This window comes from Argentina silus (genome assembly GCF_951799395.1).
Source record: "Argentina silus genome assembly, chromosome: 5".
In the NCBI taxonomy this organism is placed as follows: Eukaryota; Metazoa; Chordata; class Actinopteri; order Argentiniformes; family Argentinidae; genus Argentina; species Argentina silus.
Genome location: NC_139659.1, coordinates 991,606 through 1,007,494, shown reverse-complemented (window position 1 = coordinate 1,007,494; position 15,889 = coordinate 991,606). Strand labels below are relative to the sequence as shown.

Sequence of the window (15,889 nt, the reverse complement as noted above, 5' to 3'; positions counted from 1 at the left end):
GACAGTAAGCAACTTGTTTTGGTTCCGATTCTGATCCGTCTGAGCTGAGCTGAAGAGGATCTCTCCCCCGGTGGCCATGATGAGGGCGAGGTGGATGCTTCAGCTGTCCGTATGGCTGGTGAGCCTCTCCCTGGCCCACCAACGCGCCCAACCACAGGTCAAACCCCCGTCAGAGGGGCCCGGCCTGACTCCCGTGGCTGAGCTGCAGGTGCTCTCCCTGGGGCTGGTCAGCCTGCTTCAGGGGCTGGAGGACAGCCGCCTGCGGATGAGGAGGAAGGGCGGGCAGCTGGGAGAGGAGCTGGACGGGAGCCTCTGTACGATGGACGCGCTGCGTGAGCGGGCCGTGCGGGCAGGCAGGACCCACAGGCAGGTGAGGAAGGACTTCCAGGTGATGGCTGCCCAGGGGGACAGTCTGGAGAGGGCGGCCCAGGACCTGCAGCAGGGACTGGGGGCGATGGTGGCGGAGCGGGGCGCCCTGGAGGTCAGGATGAGCAGAGTCCTGGAGAAGGTGCAGGGTTTAACCCAGCCATCCTCGGAGACTGAAACACCACCTGATATGAGCCTACTGAAGGTGAGTCACCAGTGCTAGTCTCCACACTCCTCTTCCTCTCCTGTACAAAGACGCACACAATTACTTTTTTCTCCAGTAATAAGTCTAGAAGAAGTAGATTATGAAATGCCTCAAATGCCTTAAAAAACTTTTTTTCAAACTTTATTTGATTCAAAGTTAAATGATGTGTCTACTGTGTGTGTGTGTGTGTGTGTGGGTGGGTGTGTGTGTATGTATGTGTGTGTGCGCGCGCTTGTGTGCGTGCGTGCATGTGTGTGTATGTGTGTGTGCGTCCGTAGGCAATAATGGACACTCAGTCCGTTCGGCTGGCTAACCTGGCCTCAGAGGTGGTGGTCCGAGACAGACTGATCAACCGGCATCTGCAGCTTATTGACCAGCTGGAGAAACAGGTGGAGTTAAAACAGGTAAAACAGTTAAAACAGGTAAAACAGTTAAAACAGGTAAAATAGCCCAGTGGATCGAATGGAAACCAATGTAGATAAAACTAGACTAAAATAAACAAAATACGTTTTGTTTTTTTTCTTTTTAAAAGTTAAAAAGAAAGAGAAATGTCCCATTTTTTATTTACATAAAACCATTGTTATAGGCAACAGATTCCCCTGAGTCTCTTACGGAGTCTGTTTTCCTGTGGGAGGCACCTTGTCCTCTGTGGAGTCTAGATTTATTGAATAACTAGGCTCATGGCTGACCCTTCACTGTGTGTGTGTGTGTGTGTGTGTGTGTGTGTGTGTGTGTGTGTGTGTGTGTGTGTGTGTGTGTGTGTGCGCGTGCGTGTGTTTGCGTGTGTTTGCTTGCGTCTGTGTGTGCGTGCGCGTGTGTGTGTGCGTGTGTGTGTGTGTGTGTGTGTTCCTCCAGGTGTCTCAGATCAGAGGTGAGAGACCCCCCAGGGGTGCTGGGGGCAGATTCTGACTCTGAGTCTGGCAACACTACAGCAGCTGCATCAACACCCCCTGCTCTCCCCATTCAAGACCTAAAGAAACCCAGAGCCAGACTGTAGCTACGCCACGTTATCTAGAGAAGCCAGGCCTAACTTAATCTGATGTAGATGTCTAAAGTTAGTCACCCTGGGTATGTTTAATCAGAGCACACTGCCAGAGTTGTGGCTCCGTGGCCTGTTAAGGCTGATAATAGAAAGCCTTGTGGAGGATTCTCCTTGTCAATGTCACAACACCCCAACAAACAGACCCGGACCAGACCAGACCGGACCAGACCGGACTAGACCGGACCGGACCGGACCAGACCAGACCAGACAAGACCAGACCAGACCGGACCGGACCGGATCAGACCAGACCCGACCCGACCCGGACCAGACCAGGAGTCCTCCTCCCGCCCCAGACCAGGAGTCCTCCTCCCGCCCAAGACCAGGAGTCCTGCTCCCGCCCCAGAACAGGAGGGCTGCCTCCCCTCAGCTGTCCACTGGCCAATTGTGGCAAAGGTTGTGTGTAAACCCTCAGAGGACTGGTTTACTATCTGATGGCCTCACGTCTGTGGGGCCTAAATGAAGGCATGCTGTCTGACTGGTGTTCCCAAACAAACCCACAACAACACGAACTCTGGCCCACTTCAGGAGAAAGGAAAGAGAGAGAGAGAGAGAGAGAGAGAGAGAGAGAGAGAGAGACAGAGAGAGAGAGAGAGAGAGAGAGAGAGAGAGGGACGGAGGTGGTGAGGGGAAGACTCATCATTGCTAAATTTAAATACAATAGATGACTCCACTTGCATGTTTTTTTCGTGAATACAAATAAAAAGTTGCTGTGAGGCTGTTTAATGTCTGTTGCGTGAATAAAGTAACTCCAACAGCTCTTTGCTCTCTGTTTCATGACAGCAAACCTACCCTGACATACCTTTCTGGCAGGTGTGTGTGATGTTGTGTAGAGCTACATCAGATGTGTGTGATGTTGTGTAGAGCTGCCTCAGATGTGTGTGATGTTGTGTAGAGCTGCCTCAGGTGTGTGTGATGTTGTGTAGAGCTGCCTCCACATAAAGCTGTCATGATTCTGAACTATTTGACTGATGTCTAGAAGAGCCTGCTCCTATCTCAACCAATCACAACCCTGATCAGAAGAGCCTGCTCCTATCTCAACCAATCACAACCCTGATTAGAAGAGCCTGCTCCTATCTCAACCAATCACAACCCTGATCAGTTGAGCGGGTAGCTGAGCACTCTACACTTTACTGTCTGTCCTGCTGCTATAATAATCATGTATATTTTATTGTATTATCCTTTACTGTTTATATTTTATCTATTATCCTTTACTGCTTACATTTATCTATTATTTCAGTTACATTCTATTGTTGATGTTGATTGATGTTGTAGGGCTGCTCTGCCTCAGGTATTTCATTGTGTTCTTGTATTCTATGTAATGACACATTAACGAGACTTGACTTGGATTGGTCGAGACCACAACCTAGTTAACCACAATTACTAAACACCTGCTTAGATGATGAGATAGAGCGTTGACTTAACTGTAGACTTTTTGAATTCAAGTTTCGTTTATTTGTCATTATATTTTTGACATTTAGGGTTAGGGTTAGGCTAACCCTGAAGTATATTCTGGGGGGAGTATCAATTCAAAAAGGAGAGAGAGAGGGGGGGGGGAGTCATCACTGCTAAATTTAAATGTAATAGATGTCTCCACTTGCAAGTTGTTTCGTTAATACATTACATTAAAAAGAGTGAATGGCCAGGGGATAAAGGCTGTTTCGAAACCGGTAGGTCCTGGACTGGATGCTCCGACACCGTCTACTAGACAACGTAGCGCATACGACGGATGATTTAAACCAACCGCTGTTCTAGCGTCTTAATTCAATTAAGCATTTAAAAGGAACCTAGGACAGCCTGCGGAGCAGCGCCTCCGGGTGTCCGCCCGGCCCGGCCCCGGCCCCGGCCCGGCGACGGTAGGCGGGGAGAGGAGAGGAGAGGTGCGGAAGTGTGGAGGATGCTCAGCCTGCGGAGCCACGATCAGTAACCGACTCCTCAGTGTCCGTCTGTCAGGCTTCCCTTCAACAACCACCACCCCGTTAACGGTGAGTAACCGACCTCAACCTCTGTGCCTATGTATTGTATTACCCTCTTATTAACTTTCTAGAAGCTAAACTAAACTATTAAACGCGTCTGTTCACCTGAAGATGTCTCCGTCCTCTTGGTGCCACCTGCCGACGCCTTCCCGGTAACGTTGCCGTTTATCTGATGTTCAAAGGAGGAATTGTGTGTTTTAGTTCACATGTTTATGCGTTTATGTTCACACGGCGTGTACACATTCTCTGGTCACTCTGCATGTGGACATAATAACGTACCCTGGTATGGTTAGGAGGACTAGTTTGTGTGGTTAGTTAGTAGAGCACAGAGCCTAAGGCAGACTTGACCACAGCAGGAAACCGATTTCATCAAGTCATTTCCCCATCACAGAAGGAACTGCATAGTTGAAATGCAACATATGTCATAACTCATACTTTAACTCATAGGTTATATTTCTACTGTATGACAGTGTAGTCATCGTGTTTGTTTTTCCAGGTGGGTTTAATGTAGCCTACAGTTGGTCTAGAAGTTAACCAGTCAATACGCGGTTGTCAGTGTCATTTCTGTCTTGCTGGGTCATCTTACAAATATGTCAGATATCTCCTTGACCATCTGCCTGCATGGTGATTCACCATGCCTCTGGTACGTTCCCCTCCATCCGAGACCATGGTGACGGTTTTACCGGCAGTTTAAGTGAGAGAGGTAGAGACATTGGCGAGGGCAGACCCTTCTGGGAATGTTTGTAGTTAATAATAATAATAATAATGGTAATAGTGTTGTGGTTGTGGTTAGGGTTCCTCCCTGAGGCTCGTCTGGGCTTCAGCCACCTCTCCCTGTGTTGACGTATTTGCTTAGGTGATCCCGGGCCTGATTTGCATAGTTCCTGCTCTCCTCTTTCCCTCTTTCCCTCTCTCCCTCTCTCTCTCTCTCTCTCCACACCAAATGTAAATACACACCTCCCTCCTCTCTCCTTTATTGCAGCCCCTCTGTTTTGCTCATAAAGAGCCATTGTATTGCGATAAAGTGTGTGTGTGTGTGTGTGTGTGTGTGTGTGTGTGTGTGTGTGTGTGTGTGTGTGTGTGTGTGTGTGCACTCGCGTGTGTGTGTGTGCACGGGTGCGTGTCCAGGTTTGTATCCTATGGAACCCAAAAAGTAAACAGATGTTTAGTCCAGATGTCAGGGTCCCCCTCCCTCACCAACACACCAGTCGGTGGGGTTGGCTTGGTGTTGTTTCATGTGTCATTGTGGTTTATGGAGGGCCCCTCACGACTGGTAATCTCTTAACCCTCCTAGGTGTAGAAGTGAAATAGCGTTTACACCACTGAGAGTTCAAAAGTACTGTAGCATTAGTGATGTACATTAGCCTAATACCACTCAGGGCTGGGGTATTAGTATGTTTGGGCCTCCCAGGGCTGGGGTATTAATGTGTTAGGAGCTCTCAGGGCTGGGGTATTAGTATGTTTGGGCCTCCCAGGGCTGGGGTATTAGTGTGTTATCAGAATCAGAATTCAGAATCAAAATCAGAATTCAGAATCAGAATCAAATTAGGGGGCTGAACAGGGAGAGCATCACCACTAACCTATAAGCCCAAGGTGGAAGTCTGAACAGAGGTTAATGGGGTGGAAGACTTGTTTGACTTGACTGATAGGAGACTTAGAATCTGGTGTCGGTCATGCATCCTATGAGAGTCTGGGTCTCTGTCCCTCAGAGTTCACAGGTGGCCATCTGTCTGATGCTAATCAGGCCAACCATTTGGAACTGGTTTTCACCACACCCTGTGATGGTGAGTGATCAGGTTAGATGTGAGAAGAACATTGAAACCAATTAACATACAGGTTGGTATGACCTGAAGATAATCTTAATGAGTTGTATCCGTCAGACTGGGTGACAGATCAATGGGTACAAGAGCTGAGGGAAAACTCAGTTCTTGGTTCAGACCAGACAGCTGGACCCAGAGTGTGGATTTACCCCAGGTGGATTTACCCCAGGTGGATTTACCCCAGGTAAAAGATTCCTTAAACACAGACGTTGTCACTGTCCTTTTGTTTTCTTACAGTGCCTGATATGACCTTACAGGACAAAGATGATTTCCATTCCAAACTTGTTTTCAGCGGTCCTCTGTGGTCCTCTGTGGCTCAGTTGGTAGAGCATGGCACTAGCAGTGCTTAGGTTGTGGGTTTGATTCCCGCTGGGACCATATATACTGAAAAATGTATGCACTCACAACAATGTGAGTTGCTTTGGATAAAAGTGTCAGCTAAATGGTGTCTATATACTTTGCACTCAGGACAGTCCCCCTGCATTCTCAAAAACAAAAAAACATCTTCAAGGAATGCAGAAAGAAAACACATATGTCTGTTTCCATGGTTCAGTGACACAAGGAAGGGATCGCCTGCTGAATGATTTACGATTGCGTGTCCTGATCCTTTGACTGATGTGGCAAAATTGTCTAACCCGCATTACAATAGCAAGGCACGCCTTGTGTGTACAGTGCGGTGTGTCGCGCTGCAGGTCTGTGGTGCTTCATCTCCAACGGTCGTCATCAGTTTCAGAGACTCACGGTTCCCTGAGTTAAATCATGAACGGTTACAACAACAGCTCCTGTGTCCAGCGCTTTAACAACCTGACCTGAACCTTGTTTATGTGTTTTGTTTTGTTTTGCGTTTTGGGCAGAGGTGAGTGAAAGAGCTTTGAGACGTCCTACTGGAATGTCCCTCTGCGGGGTTTAGCAGGGACTGGTTTCTCAATCCCTTCTAATTCGGATCAAGGGTTGAGGCGAAGGGGGTCCGGTCAGCAGAGTACAGCGTTATAGACACACAGCCGCCCCCCCCCCCCCCCCTAAGTTCCTCACAACGCAGCACAGCCTTGACTAGAAAGGTACGTATGGCTTTCTCATTGCCTCCCTCTTCTACACTGTCACACAGTCATGGCAAACTCTCTCTTAACTACTGAAGACATTATGGAATAGTGGTGAAGACTTCGGACGGTATCGTACGGCGGAGTCTTTCGTAATTCTACAGAGTTCTGTGGTGTTAGCCATTGAAGAGGTTTTTGACAGAGCTGAAGAACTTTCTTTGGATTTTGTTTTGGTCCGGGGGAATACACTTCCTGTACGACAAGGTTTTTGTTTGTTGTCTGAGCTCGTCCTGAATGCACTTTGTTGTGTGGGAAACGTCACTTGGTTTTCAGCTTGTCCACAGGACACCTCTAAGTCTCAGTTTTGTGGGTTCAGAGGAATTCAAATGATTTATATCCTTACAAACTGGGCTACAGATACTTTGTGTACTGCAATACACTGAGAATGTGATTTGATCTTCTGTCTCTCTCTCTCTGACTTTCTCTTTCTCTCTCTCTCTGACTCTCTCTCTCTCTCTCTCTCTCTCTCTCTCTCTCTCTCTCTCTCTCTGTATTCTAGGAAGTGTGTAATTGTGATGTGCAGTACCTGTGAAAGAGGTATTATTCAAGGTAAAAGCCGCCATCACATTTTAGGAAGTCACCTGTTCCTCGTCTGTGCCTAACAAAAGACCAGACCACTGGACTGGAAACTGTGAAATGCACCCTTTCATCAGCACACTACATTGAAGAAGAGTAAAAAGGTTTATGCCTTAACTTGCCTTTAAATTAGTCTCATTTCTTTCCATCCAAAAGATGTCGAACACCACTACTGAGACTAGAGATGGAGGAACCATGAGGAGCCCTGGTGGGTCAAAGGATTTCAAAAAGGTGAGCAGTCAATTGTGCCCTGATTCATTTGCACCACACAGCACAGGGTTGAGTTTCACAGAAACTTTGTAGCCCTGAGATGATATTCATACCTATATCAATACCTCACTATGAAGGCGTCAAGTCATTTTCATAGGTGTGATCTGGTCTTATGTGAAAACATGTGATTTGGTTTCGATTTGGAGTCCTACATGGTGAAGTCGGCACCGTGATGGTAGTGTTTGTATGAAGGTGTGTTCCTGCATCTAGCCTACAGCCGCGGCCCTGAAGGGTGCCATCCAGCTGGGCATCGGCTACGCGGTGGGGAACCTGAGCTCCAAGCCAGACAGAGACGTTCTCATGCAGGACTTCTACATGGTGGAGAGCGTCTTCTTGCCCAGGTACACGCAGAACATCACTGGTTCCCAGACACCAGCATCAACCCAGGCTTATCTGAACGACAGAAAACATCACCTCACCGTACTTCGTGTGATGTAATCAGCATCTGTTTGTGTCTGTGTTTGTTGTGATAATGTTGAGGTGTTTGTGTGCTAACCTTTGGGTCTTCCAGTGAGGGGAGTAACCTGACCCCGGCGCACCATTTCCCAGACTTCCGTCTGAAGACCTACGCCCCTCTGGCTTTCCGTTACTTCAGAGAGCTCTTTGGGATCAAAGCTGATGACTATCTGGTTCGTGTGTCCACTTCAGCACTGACACCTCCTCAAACACACCACTGTCTAGAGACACTTAGATTAGAGATTCATCTTCTTCTTCTTCTTCTTCTTCTTCTTATTATTATTATTATTATTATTGGGGTTTTTTACGTGCTGTTGTAAAATTGTTTCTGTAAGCTTATTATCTTTGTTACATTCTATTGTTGCTGTTGTTGATGTTGTAGAGCTGCTCTGCCCAAGGCGTTTGGTTGGATTGTGTGTTTGTATTTAATATAATGAGACAACACACAATCCTGTCACAGTAAATGTCATTTTAAGTTTCCATTAAACAGGTATATGATGCTGTAAATAAGGTACCAGTAATAACACAGTTTGTTTTCTTTGTTTTATGCCGGTATTCCTTTCTGTTTGGATGCTAAAGGCTAACGGCTAAAGGCTTGTTTATTTCCAGTACTCTATCTGTAAGGAGCCGCTGATTGAGCTGTCCAACCCGGGGGCCAGCAGCTCCTGGTTCTACCTGACCAGCGATGACGAGTTCATCATCAAGACTGTGCAGCATAAAGAAGCAGAGTTTCTACAGAAACTACTTCCTGGTTATTACATGGTGAGCCTCTCCCTGAACACAAACACCACCTCTAGCACAGAGGCACCAGAGGTTGGGCAACTCCTGTCAATCACTATCCAGTACAATCATGAAGCCATATTCATACATTTAAAATCTTCATCTTCGTACCGTACTGGAAGTTAAAACATCATTAGTTCCCTCTTTGTTTTAACTATTGCGTGATCTTTTTGAAGATTGTTACCATGACAACTCGAAGCAAATCAAGGAACACTGGTACAGTGTCCTGGCTTCGTGCGCTGCTTCCCTGAGCATTCTAACTCCGCCATCCGCCATTTTGTCTCGTCGTACCGCGTTTCTCCGTTCCAGAACCTGAACCAGAACCCCCGGACGTTGCTGCCGAAGTTCTACGGCCTGTACTGCATCCAGAGCGCCGGCGTGAACATCCGCGTCGTGGTGATGAACAACGTCCTGCCGCGCGCCATGGAGATGCACTACAAGTACGACCTGAAGGGCTCCACCTTCAAGAGGCGCGCCTCCAGGAAGGAGCGCTCCAAGGCCTCGCCCACCTTCAAGGACCTGGACTTCCAGGAGCGGCTGGAGGGCCTGCACTTCGACGCCGACACGTACGGCGCCCTGATGAAGACGCTGCAGAGAGACTGTCGGGTGAGATCATGTACTCTGTATCTATTCCACCGCGGACTGAAGACCCCTCTCTTCTTAACGGTCCCTCCTAAAGACCTCTTCATCCCTACTACCCCCCCTGTACTAACCCTAACCCTAACCCTGTACTAACCCTAACCCTAGAAACCTCTTCATCCCAACTACCCCCCTGTCCTAACCCTAACCCTAGAGACCTCTTCATCCCCACTACCCCCCTGTACTAACCCTAACCCTAACCCTAGAGACCTCTTCACCCCCACTACCCCCCTGTACTAACCCTAACCCTAGAAACCTCTTCATCCCCACTACCCCCCTGTCCTAACCCTAACCCTAGAAACCTCTTCATCCCCACTACCCCCCTGTCCTAACCCTAACCCTAGAAACCTCTTCATCCCCACTACCCCCCTGTCCTAACCCTAACCCTAGAAACCTCTTCATCCCCACTACCCCCCTGTCCTAACCCTAACCCTAACCCTAGAAACCTCTTCATCCCCACTACCCCCCTGTCCTAACCCTAACCCTAACCCTAGAAACCTCTTCATCCCCACTACCCCCCTGTCCTAACCCTAACCCTAGAAACCTCTTCATCCCCACTACCCCCCTGTCCTAACCCTAACCCTAGAAACCTCTTCATCCCCACTACCCCCCTGTCCTAACCCTAATTACAAGGGAAGGTGTGTGTGTCGGCCTCCTCTATGATGTTCTATTCCTCCTCTATGTTGTTCTATTCCTCCTCTATGTTGTTCTATTCCTCCTCTATGTTGTTCTATTCCTCCTCTATGTTGTTCTATTCCTCCTGTATGTTGTTCTATTCCTCCTCTATGTTGTTCTATTCCTCCTCTATGTTGTTCTATTCCATTCAGAAGCAGCTCCATCCAGTTCCCTCATGACATCACAGGTCTAGTGGCAAGTTGGAGGTTTCAAATTACGACCCCTGTTCAAATCGGTTTTGATCCGATATTTATTCGGCTTGTCTTAAACACGCGCTCAACGCGGAGAGACCCTGACGACAACAGGGTTACGTATGAACGACAGCCTCATTCCCCATCGCCCCCCCCCCCCCCCCCCCCCCCCCTTATGACTGACCTCGTTAGTGCTGCTGTTTGATTAGTGGAAAAGTACAGGCAGAGACTCCTCAGCCAGGATTATGCCTGCTGAACCTCCAGACCAGAGCAGGCCGGAGCAGAGCACCTGACTCATATTACCGGGCTTAGGAACCGGACTGAGGCAGAACAACAGTCCCTCAGCGCCAGGACAATACTCAGTACTCTACATCCTAAGGCCGCAGTGGAGGGGTTAGGTAACTCAGGGATGTTAGGGGCCTTTGTTTGGGAGGAATTAGAGTATGACATCAGTGCTTTTGAGCATGTTTGCTCTGCTGATCCTGTATTAGCGGCTAGCTTTAGGTGGTTTGTCAAAGGTTAGGCTGAAAGGTCAAGGAAGAGGATGGGTATGAGAGAGAGAGAGGGGGGGAGAGAGAGAGAGGGAGAGAATATGCTGCAGTCTTATTCATATCTTGTACGTTGTCTCTGTGTCTGGATCAGGTCCTGGAGAGCTTTAAGATCATGGACTACAGCCTCCTGTTGGGGGTGCATGTCCTGGACCAGCGGCACCGTGGCCGAGGGAGTCGCCGGGACAGCCGGCACCAGAGGGTCCTCTACTCCACCGCCCTGGAGTCCATCCAGGGGGACGTCAAGGCCCCAGAGCCAGCGGCCGACGATGACACGTAAGAGAGAAGCCGTCTGCATACGTACATCCCTTTGGCCTGTGCCACACACACACACACACACACACACACACACACACACACACACACACACACACACACACACACACATAATAAGCTCTGTGTGATGAGTCATTTGAGTCACTCCCTACCTTGTTGTCTTTAGAATGGGTGGAATTCCTGCCAAACACAAAGACGAGAAGCTGCTCATCTTCCTCGGGATTATTGACATCCTACAGTCTTACAGGTAAAAGCCTACAGTCGTACAGGTAAAAGCCTATTCTCATACAGGTACAATCCTACAGTATTACTGGTAAAAGCCTTAGTTGGATCTCACAAGTGTTACCTTGGCCATCAATAAAATACTGTAGATGATTCGTCAAGTTACCGTAGTAACATCTGTGCTTTTCTGAAGGTTCATCAAGAAGGTGGAGCACTCCTGGAAGGCCCTCGTATATGATGGGGTAAGTGTGTGTGTGTGTGTGTGTGTGTGTGTGTGTGTGTGTGTGTGTGTGTGTGTGTGTGTGTGTGTGTGTGTGTGTGTGTGTGTGTGTGTGTGTGTGTGTGTACTCTCTTTAACATCTGTACTGTATTTGTGTTTCAGGACACAGTGTCGGTCCACAGGCCCAGTTTCTATGCAGACAGATTTCTGAAGTTCATGGGCAGCACCGTATTCAAGAAGATCCATCGTAAGCTGAGACACTTCCACACCCTCACACTCACACAGACTTCATACCTCACACTCACACATACTTCATACCTCACACTCACACAGACTTCATACCTCACACTCACACATACTTCCAGTAATCTTGCATTTCCTCATACTCATTTTGTCTCTTTGTGTTTTATGGTTATTACATACCTTTCTATCTCTCTCACTCTGGTTCTCAATTTCTCAATTTCTCAATTCTCTCTCTCTCTCCCTCTCTCTCTCTCTATCACTCCCTCCGCTCCCCTCTACCTCTCTTTCTCTCTCTCTCTCTCTCTCTCTCTCTCTCTATCACTCCCTCCCCTCCCCTCCCCTCTACCTCTCTCTCTCCCTCTCTCACTCCCTCCCCTCCCCTCTACCTCTCTCTCTCTCTCTCTCACTCCCTCCCTCCCCTCTACCTCTCTCTCTCTCTCTCTCTCTCTCTCTCACTCCCTCCCTCCCCTCTACCTCTCTCTCTCTCTCTCTCTCTCTCTCTCTCTCTCCCTCCCCTCCCCTCCACCTCTCTCTCCCTCTCTCTCAGCTATAAGAGGAGCGTCCTCCAAGAGGAAGAGGACTTCCATCCATGCAGTGAGGTCGGCCTCTCACGAGGTCCTGTCCCCTCTGAAGGAGGACTTGAGGGAGGGACGGAGGGCCCAGAGCATGGACAGCCTGGATGGACAATGTACACTCACCTTAACTCACTCACTCACAAATCACCCCGGAACACTCACCACCTAGAGCGCCAAAGGTTTTATGTGGTGTTTACCTAGCAACAACACTCTGATTGGCTACAAAATGAACCATCATAATTTAAATGAAGTCACCCTTGGCACTCTAGAATGTTGACAATTTGGGCGACTTTATTCACCCTCGGCACTGAATGAGTTAAATGTGTTATAAACTACATTACCTTGTTACATTACTGTGCAGTGCACAAAGTGTTTAAGTATGTATATGAATTTACTACCAATATCACTACAAGTTACAACATGTGTTTCCCTTCTTGCACAAGTTTATAACGATCAAGTATTTCCTTCTGCTCTCCGACGCTCCCTGATGTTTTATTGAGGAAATACATTTTATTTCAACTCTGTTTCATTTCAACAGTACTGGTTTCCTCCCAGTGCCCGGACCTGGTCCCGCCCTCCACCAGTGTGACCCAGGCTGTGTCCTGCCCCCCCTCCTCCCTCGATTCTATCAGGAACAACTTGGAGGAAACTCCTGATAACAGGTACAGTACATTGTACGTTGTTTTGTGTCACCCGTAGTCTGCCGTGCAGACAGACTCTCCCCTCCCCTATCCCTCTCCCCTCCCCTCTCCCCTCCCCTCTCCCTCCCCTCTTGCCTCATCATCCCCTTCGCTACCGTAATCTAATCACATGTTAATGGTCATTTACACAACATACAGGATACAGTGTGGTGAAATGCTTCAGGGTGAGCAACTCCTCAACAACGCCACAGTCAAACAGTATCAGATAGCCTTAGTCGTGTCCTCCAGCCACGCCTCGCTCCCTGACAGCAGAACAGCTCTCCACTATCAGACAGGGTCACGTTGTTCACCCCTCTTCCTCCCCCTCTCTCTCCCCTCTTCCCAGTGATGACCGGCGAGCCTCCAGTGTGACCGTGTTCCTGGATGATGCTGTCCCCTGCCCTGCCTTCCCAGGCAGCTTCGAGTCCGTGCTGGATGTCTACTTGGTACGTATCTTCTCAGCGTACAGGATACGCCATTTAGCTGACGCTTTAATCCAAAGCCACTTACATTGCAATGAGTGTATCCATTTTTCAGTATATATATGGTCCCAACCTAAGCGTTGTTAGTGTCATGCTCTACCAACTGAGCCACAGATAGTTACTGGGAAAAAAAAGAAAGGACAGCAACAACTTGTAGGTTTTAGGAGTCCTGTACTTGTGTATCAGGCAGCAGAGCAGATCCCTGCTCTGGGTCCAGCGGACTGGTCTGAACCAAGAACTGAGGTTTTTTTTTCCTTCAGCTCTTGTAGTGTTTGACCCCTTTGATGGACAGTATCAGACCTAGTCTGAAGCAGCGTACACATCGTTATCATCTCCATGACATACCGACCGGTATGCTCATTGGTTGGATAGTTCTTGTTACACTTAACTTGATCACTTACCTGTATTTGGTGGAAACCAGTTGAAAATGACTGGTCTGATTTGCAGGCCGTAGATTTGCTACAAGTCGGAGTCATGTTGAAAGTCTGCTAAAAGATATTACCGTATACCGGGGTATTTTGGAGGGAAGGTATCCCGGTTTGAGAATTCTAATACCGGCCCAAGCCATTTTAATCACTGCTATTCTTTCCTCTGTGCAGTGTGAGGTCGCTGATTGTGTCCCTCTGTGAGATCTAGGCTCCTCTGTTGCATCACACCTTTTGTGTCCCATCCATTGTGACATCATCACAAATTGTGCTCCCTTTTGTGACATCACTGGTATTCTCTGTTCCGTGTGAGGTCACTGACTGCGTGTCCCTCTGTGACAGCTTTGCTCCTCTGTCTGTTGTGTCACTGAGATTGTGTCCCATCCGTAGTGACATCACAAGATATGACTGACTTCTCCGCCTCTTGTGTTCCAGTGAGGAGTGGTGGCAGATGATGATGACGATGATGATGATGACGACGATGATGATGATGATGATGATGATGATGACGACGACGATGATGATGATGATGATGATGATGACGACGATGATGACGACGATGATGATGATGGCGTTCCACCAGCAGTGCCAATAGTAGTATATAATACTACTAGTAGTACATAATAGTCTACATGTTTACCATCGACTGCACAACAAACGCCATGATGACAACACTCTTCTAGAGACTATGGAAACACAACCTGCACGATGGAGCTGCTTCCTACTGCTACAGGACTCTGCTGCTTACTCAAGGACAGGGACAGACAGGCCTCAGTCACACTGTGGGGCGTGTCACACTGTGGGGCGTGTCACACTGTGGGGCGTGTCACACTGTGGGGCGTGTCACACTGTGGGTCAAATCTGTCCTCCTCATTGCTTTCATCCGGCGTTGCTCTGTTTTAAACACGTCCATACAGTTGATTTTCTGATATTCAATATTGAAATGCTGTAATCTCTCAGGCTGGATCCCTGGAAGATATATGTATCTTTTATTGTGTTAAGTATGAATCATAATGTAACAGCCCTCAGACTTTATCTATTTATAGAGACAGAGAGATATTCTCTTTTTTACATTACTAGACAGAAAATGACAAACAAATACTGTATTGAGCAAATGCATCGTGCACAGTGAAGTGTGCTTCTTGAATTGTATTTGTTGTGGTGTGCAGACAAACATGGTCAGTAGCTTTGGTCAGGGATCCCTCTGGGTGTGGGTTGCTTTTTAGTCAGCCTGTGGTGACTGAGTCATCATGAACCATATGAACATTGTGGTTTCTTTCTCTTAAGATCACATTTCCTTTGATTAGAAATTCTGTATTTCTAAATCATTACATGTAGTGTGCTGTCATAAGCATATGGTGTAATAAGATGTATATTTTATATTTACAAAGCAATGTTATATTTATAGAAAGGACTTTTGTCTGTGTGATATAAAAACAACTGTTTTATGCTGTAACATATTCCTGTGTTGTTTTCATTTCCATACACTCAAAACCGAAGGGCTGACTTCCCTTACACAGATTAAGTTTAAAGAGATGATACAGGATTTTTGTTGCTAATTCTTTACATCAATTGTTTTTATTTTTACTGTATGGTTCATGTTATAATTTTAATCGATTTCTTATCTCATTGGACGACACAGTTCTTAGTTTAAGGCCAACAAACTATTGCAAAATAAGCTTTTGCTCATGGTAGTGGGGGGATGTGCCGCTCTTTGTCCAATCAGGGCATTTCTTGACACAATTTTTTTCTATTCCGGGATCCGTTTTTGGCTCGTAAACGCTATTTTTAGAACTAGTGGCAGAACATGTACAAAAATGTTGTAGCATCGCTTTAATCCTAGACTAAAATGCATCTTCAATAGATATTCTCTATTGAAAATGTTATTGAGTTCAGGACGAGGCTTAATTTGTCTGGGAAACGTCCCAGTTCAGCAGGACAGCTCTTGTTGTTGTCAAGCTCATAATTGACCACTAGGGGGCATAATCGGCTTTATTTTTCATCCCCCAGTATTATCGGTGGTGCAATAAGCGCATGCAATATTATCTGCGTGTGTGCGTGGGTGCGTGCACACGCGTCAGAGGGAGAGGGGGAGAGCACAATGTTCAAGGAAAGTGTAAAATCAGAA

The 15,889-nt window shown here is 47.4% G+C and overlaps 1 protein-coding gene across 1 annotated transcript; it reads left to right on the top strand.

Moving 5' to 3' along the window:
- Window positions 1–3,512: 3,512 nt before the first annotated feature.
- Window positions 3,513–15,217, top strand: pip5k1ba (phosphatidylinositol-4-phosphate 5-kinase, type I, beta a). Its single transcript, XM_083670529.1, has 16 exons — window positions 3,513–3,595; window positions 6,261–6,464; window positions 7,003–7,052; window positions 7,236–7,310; window positions 7,560–7,690; window positions 7,861–7,978; window positions 8,415–8,567; window positions 8,895–9,191; window positions 10,733–10,914; window positions 11,081–11,161; window positions 11,330–11,378; window positions 11,519–11,603; window positions 12,147–12,287; window positions 12,713–12,836; window positions 13,201–13,300; window positions 14,197–15,217. Exons 4-16 carry the CDS (start codon window positions 7,236–7,238, stop codon window positions 14,197–14,199), a joined length of 1,539 nt encoding a protein of 512 aa, XP_083526655.1. The 5' UTR covers window positions 3,513–3,595; window positions 6,261–6,464; window positions 7,003–7,052; the 3' UTR covers window positions 14,200–15,217.
- Window positions 15,218–15,889: the final 672 nt, after the last annotated feature.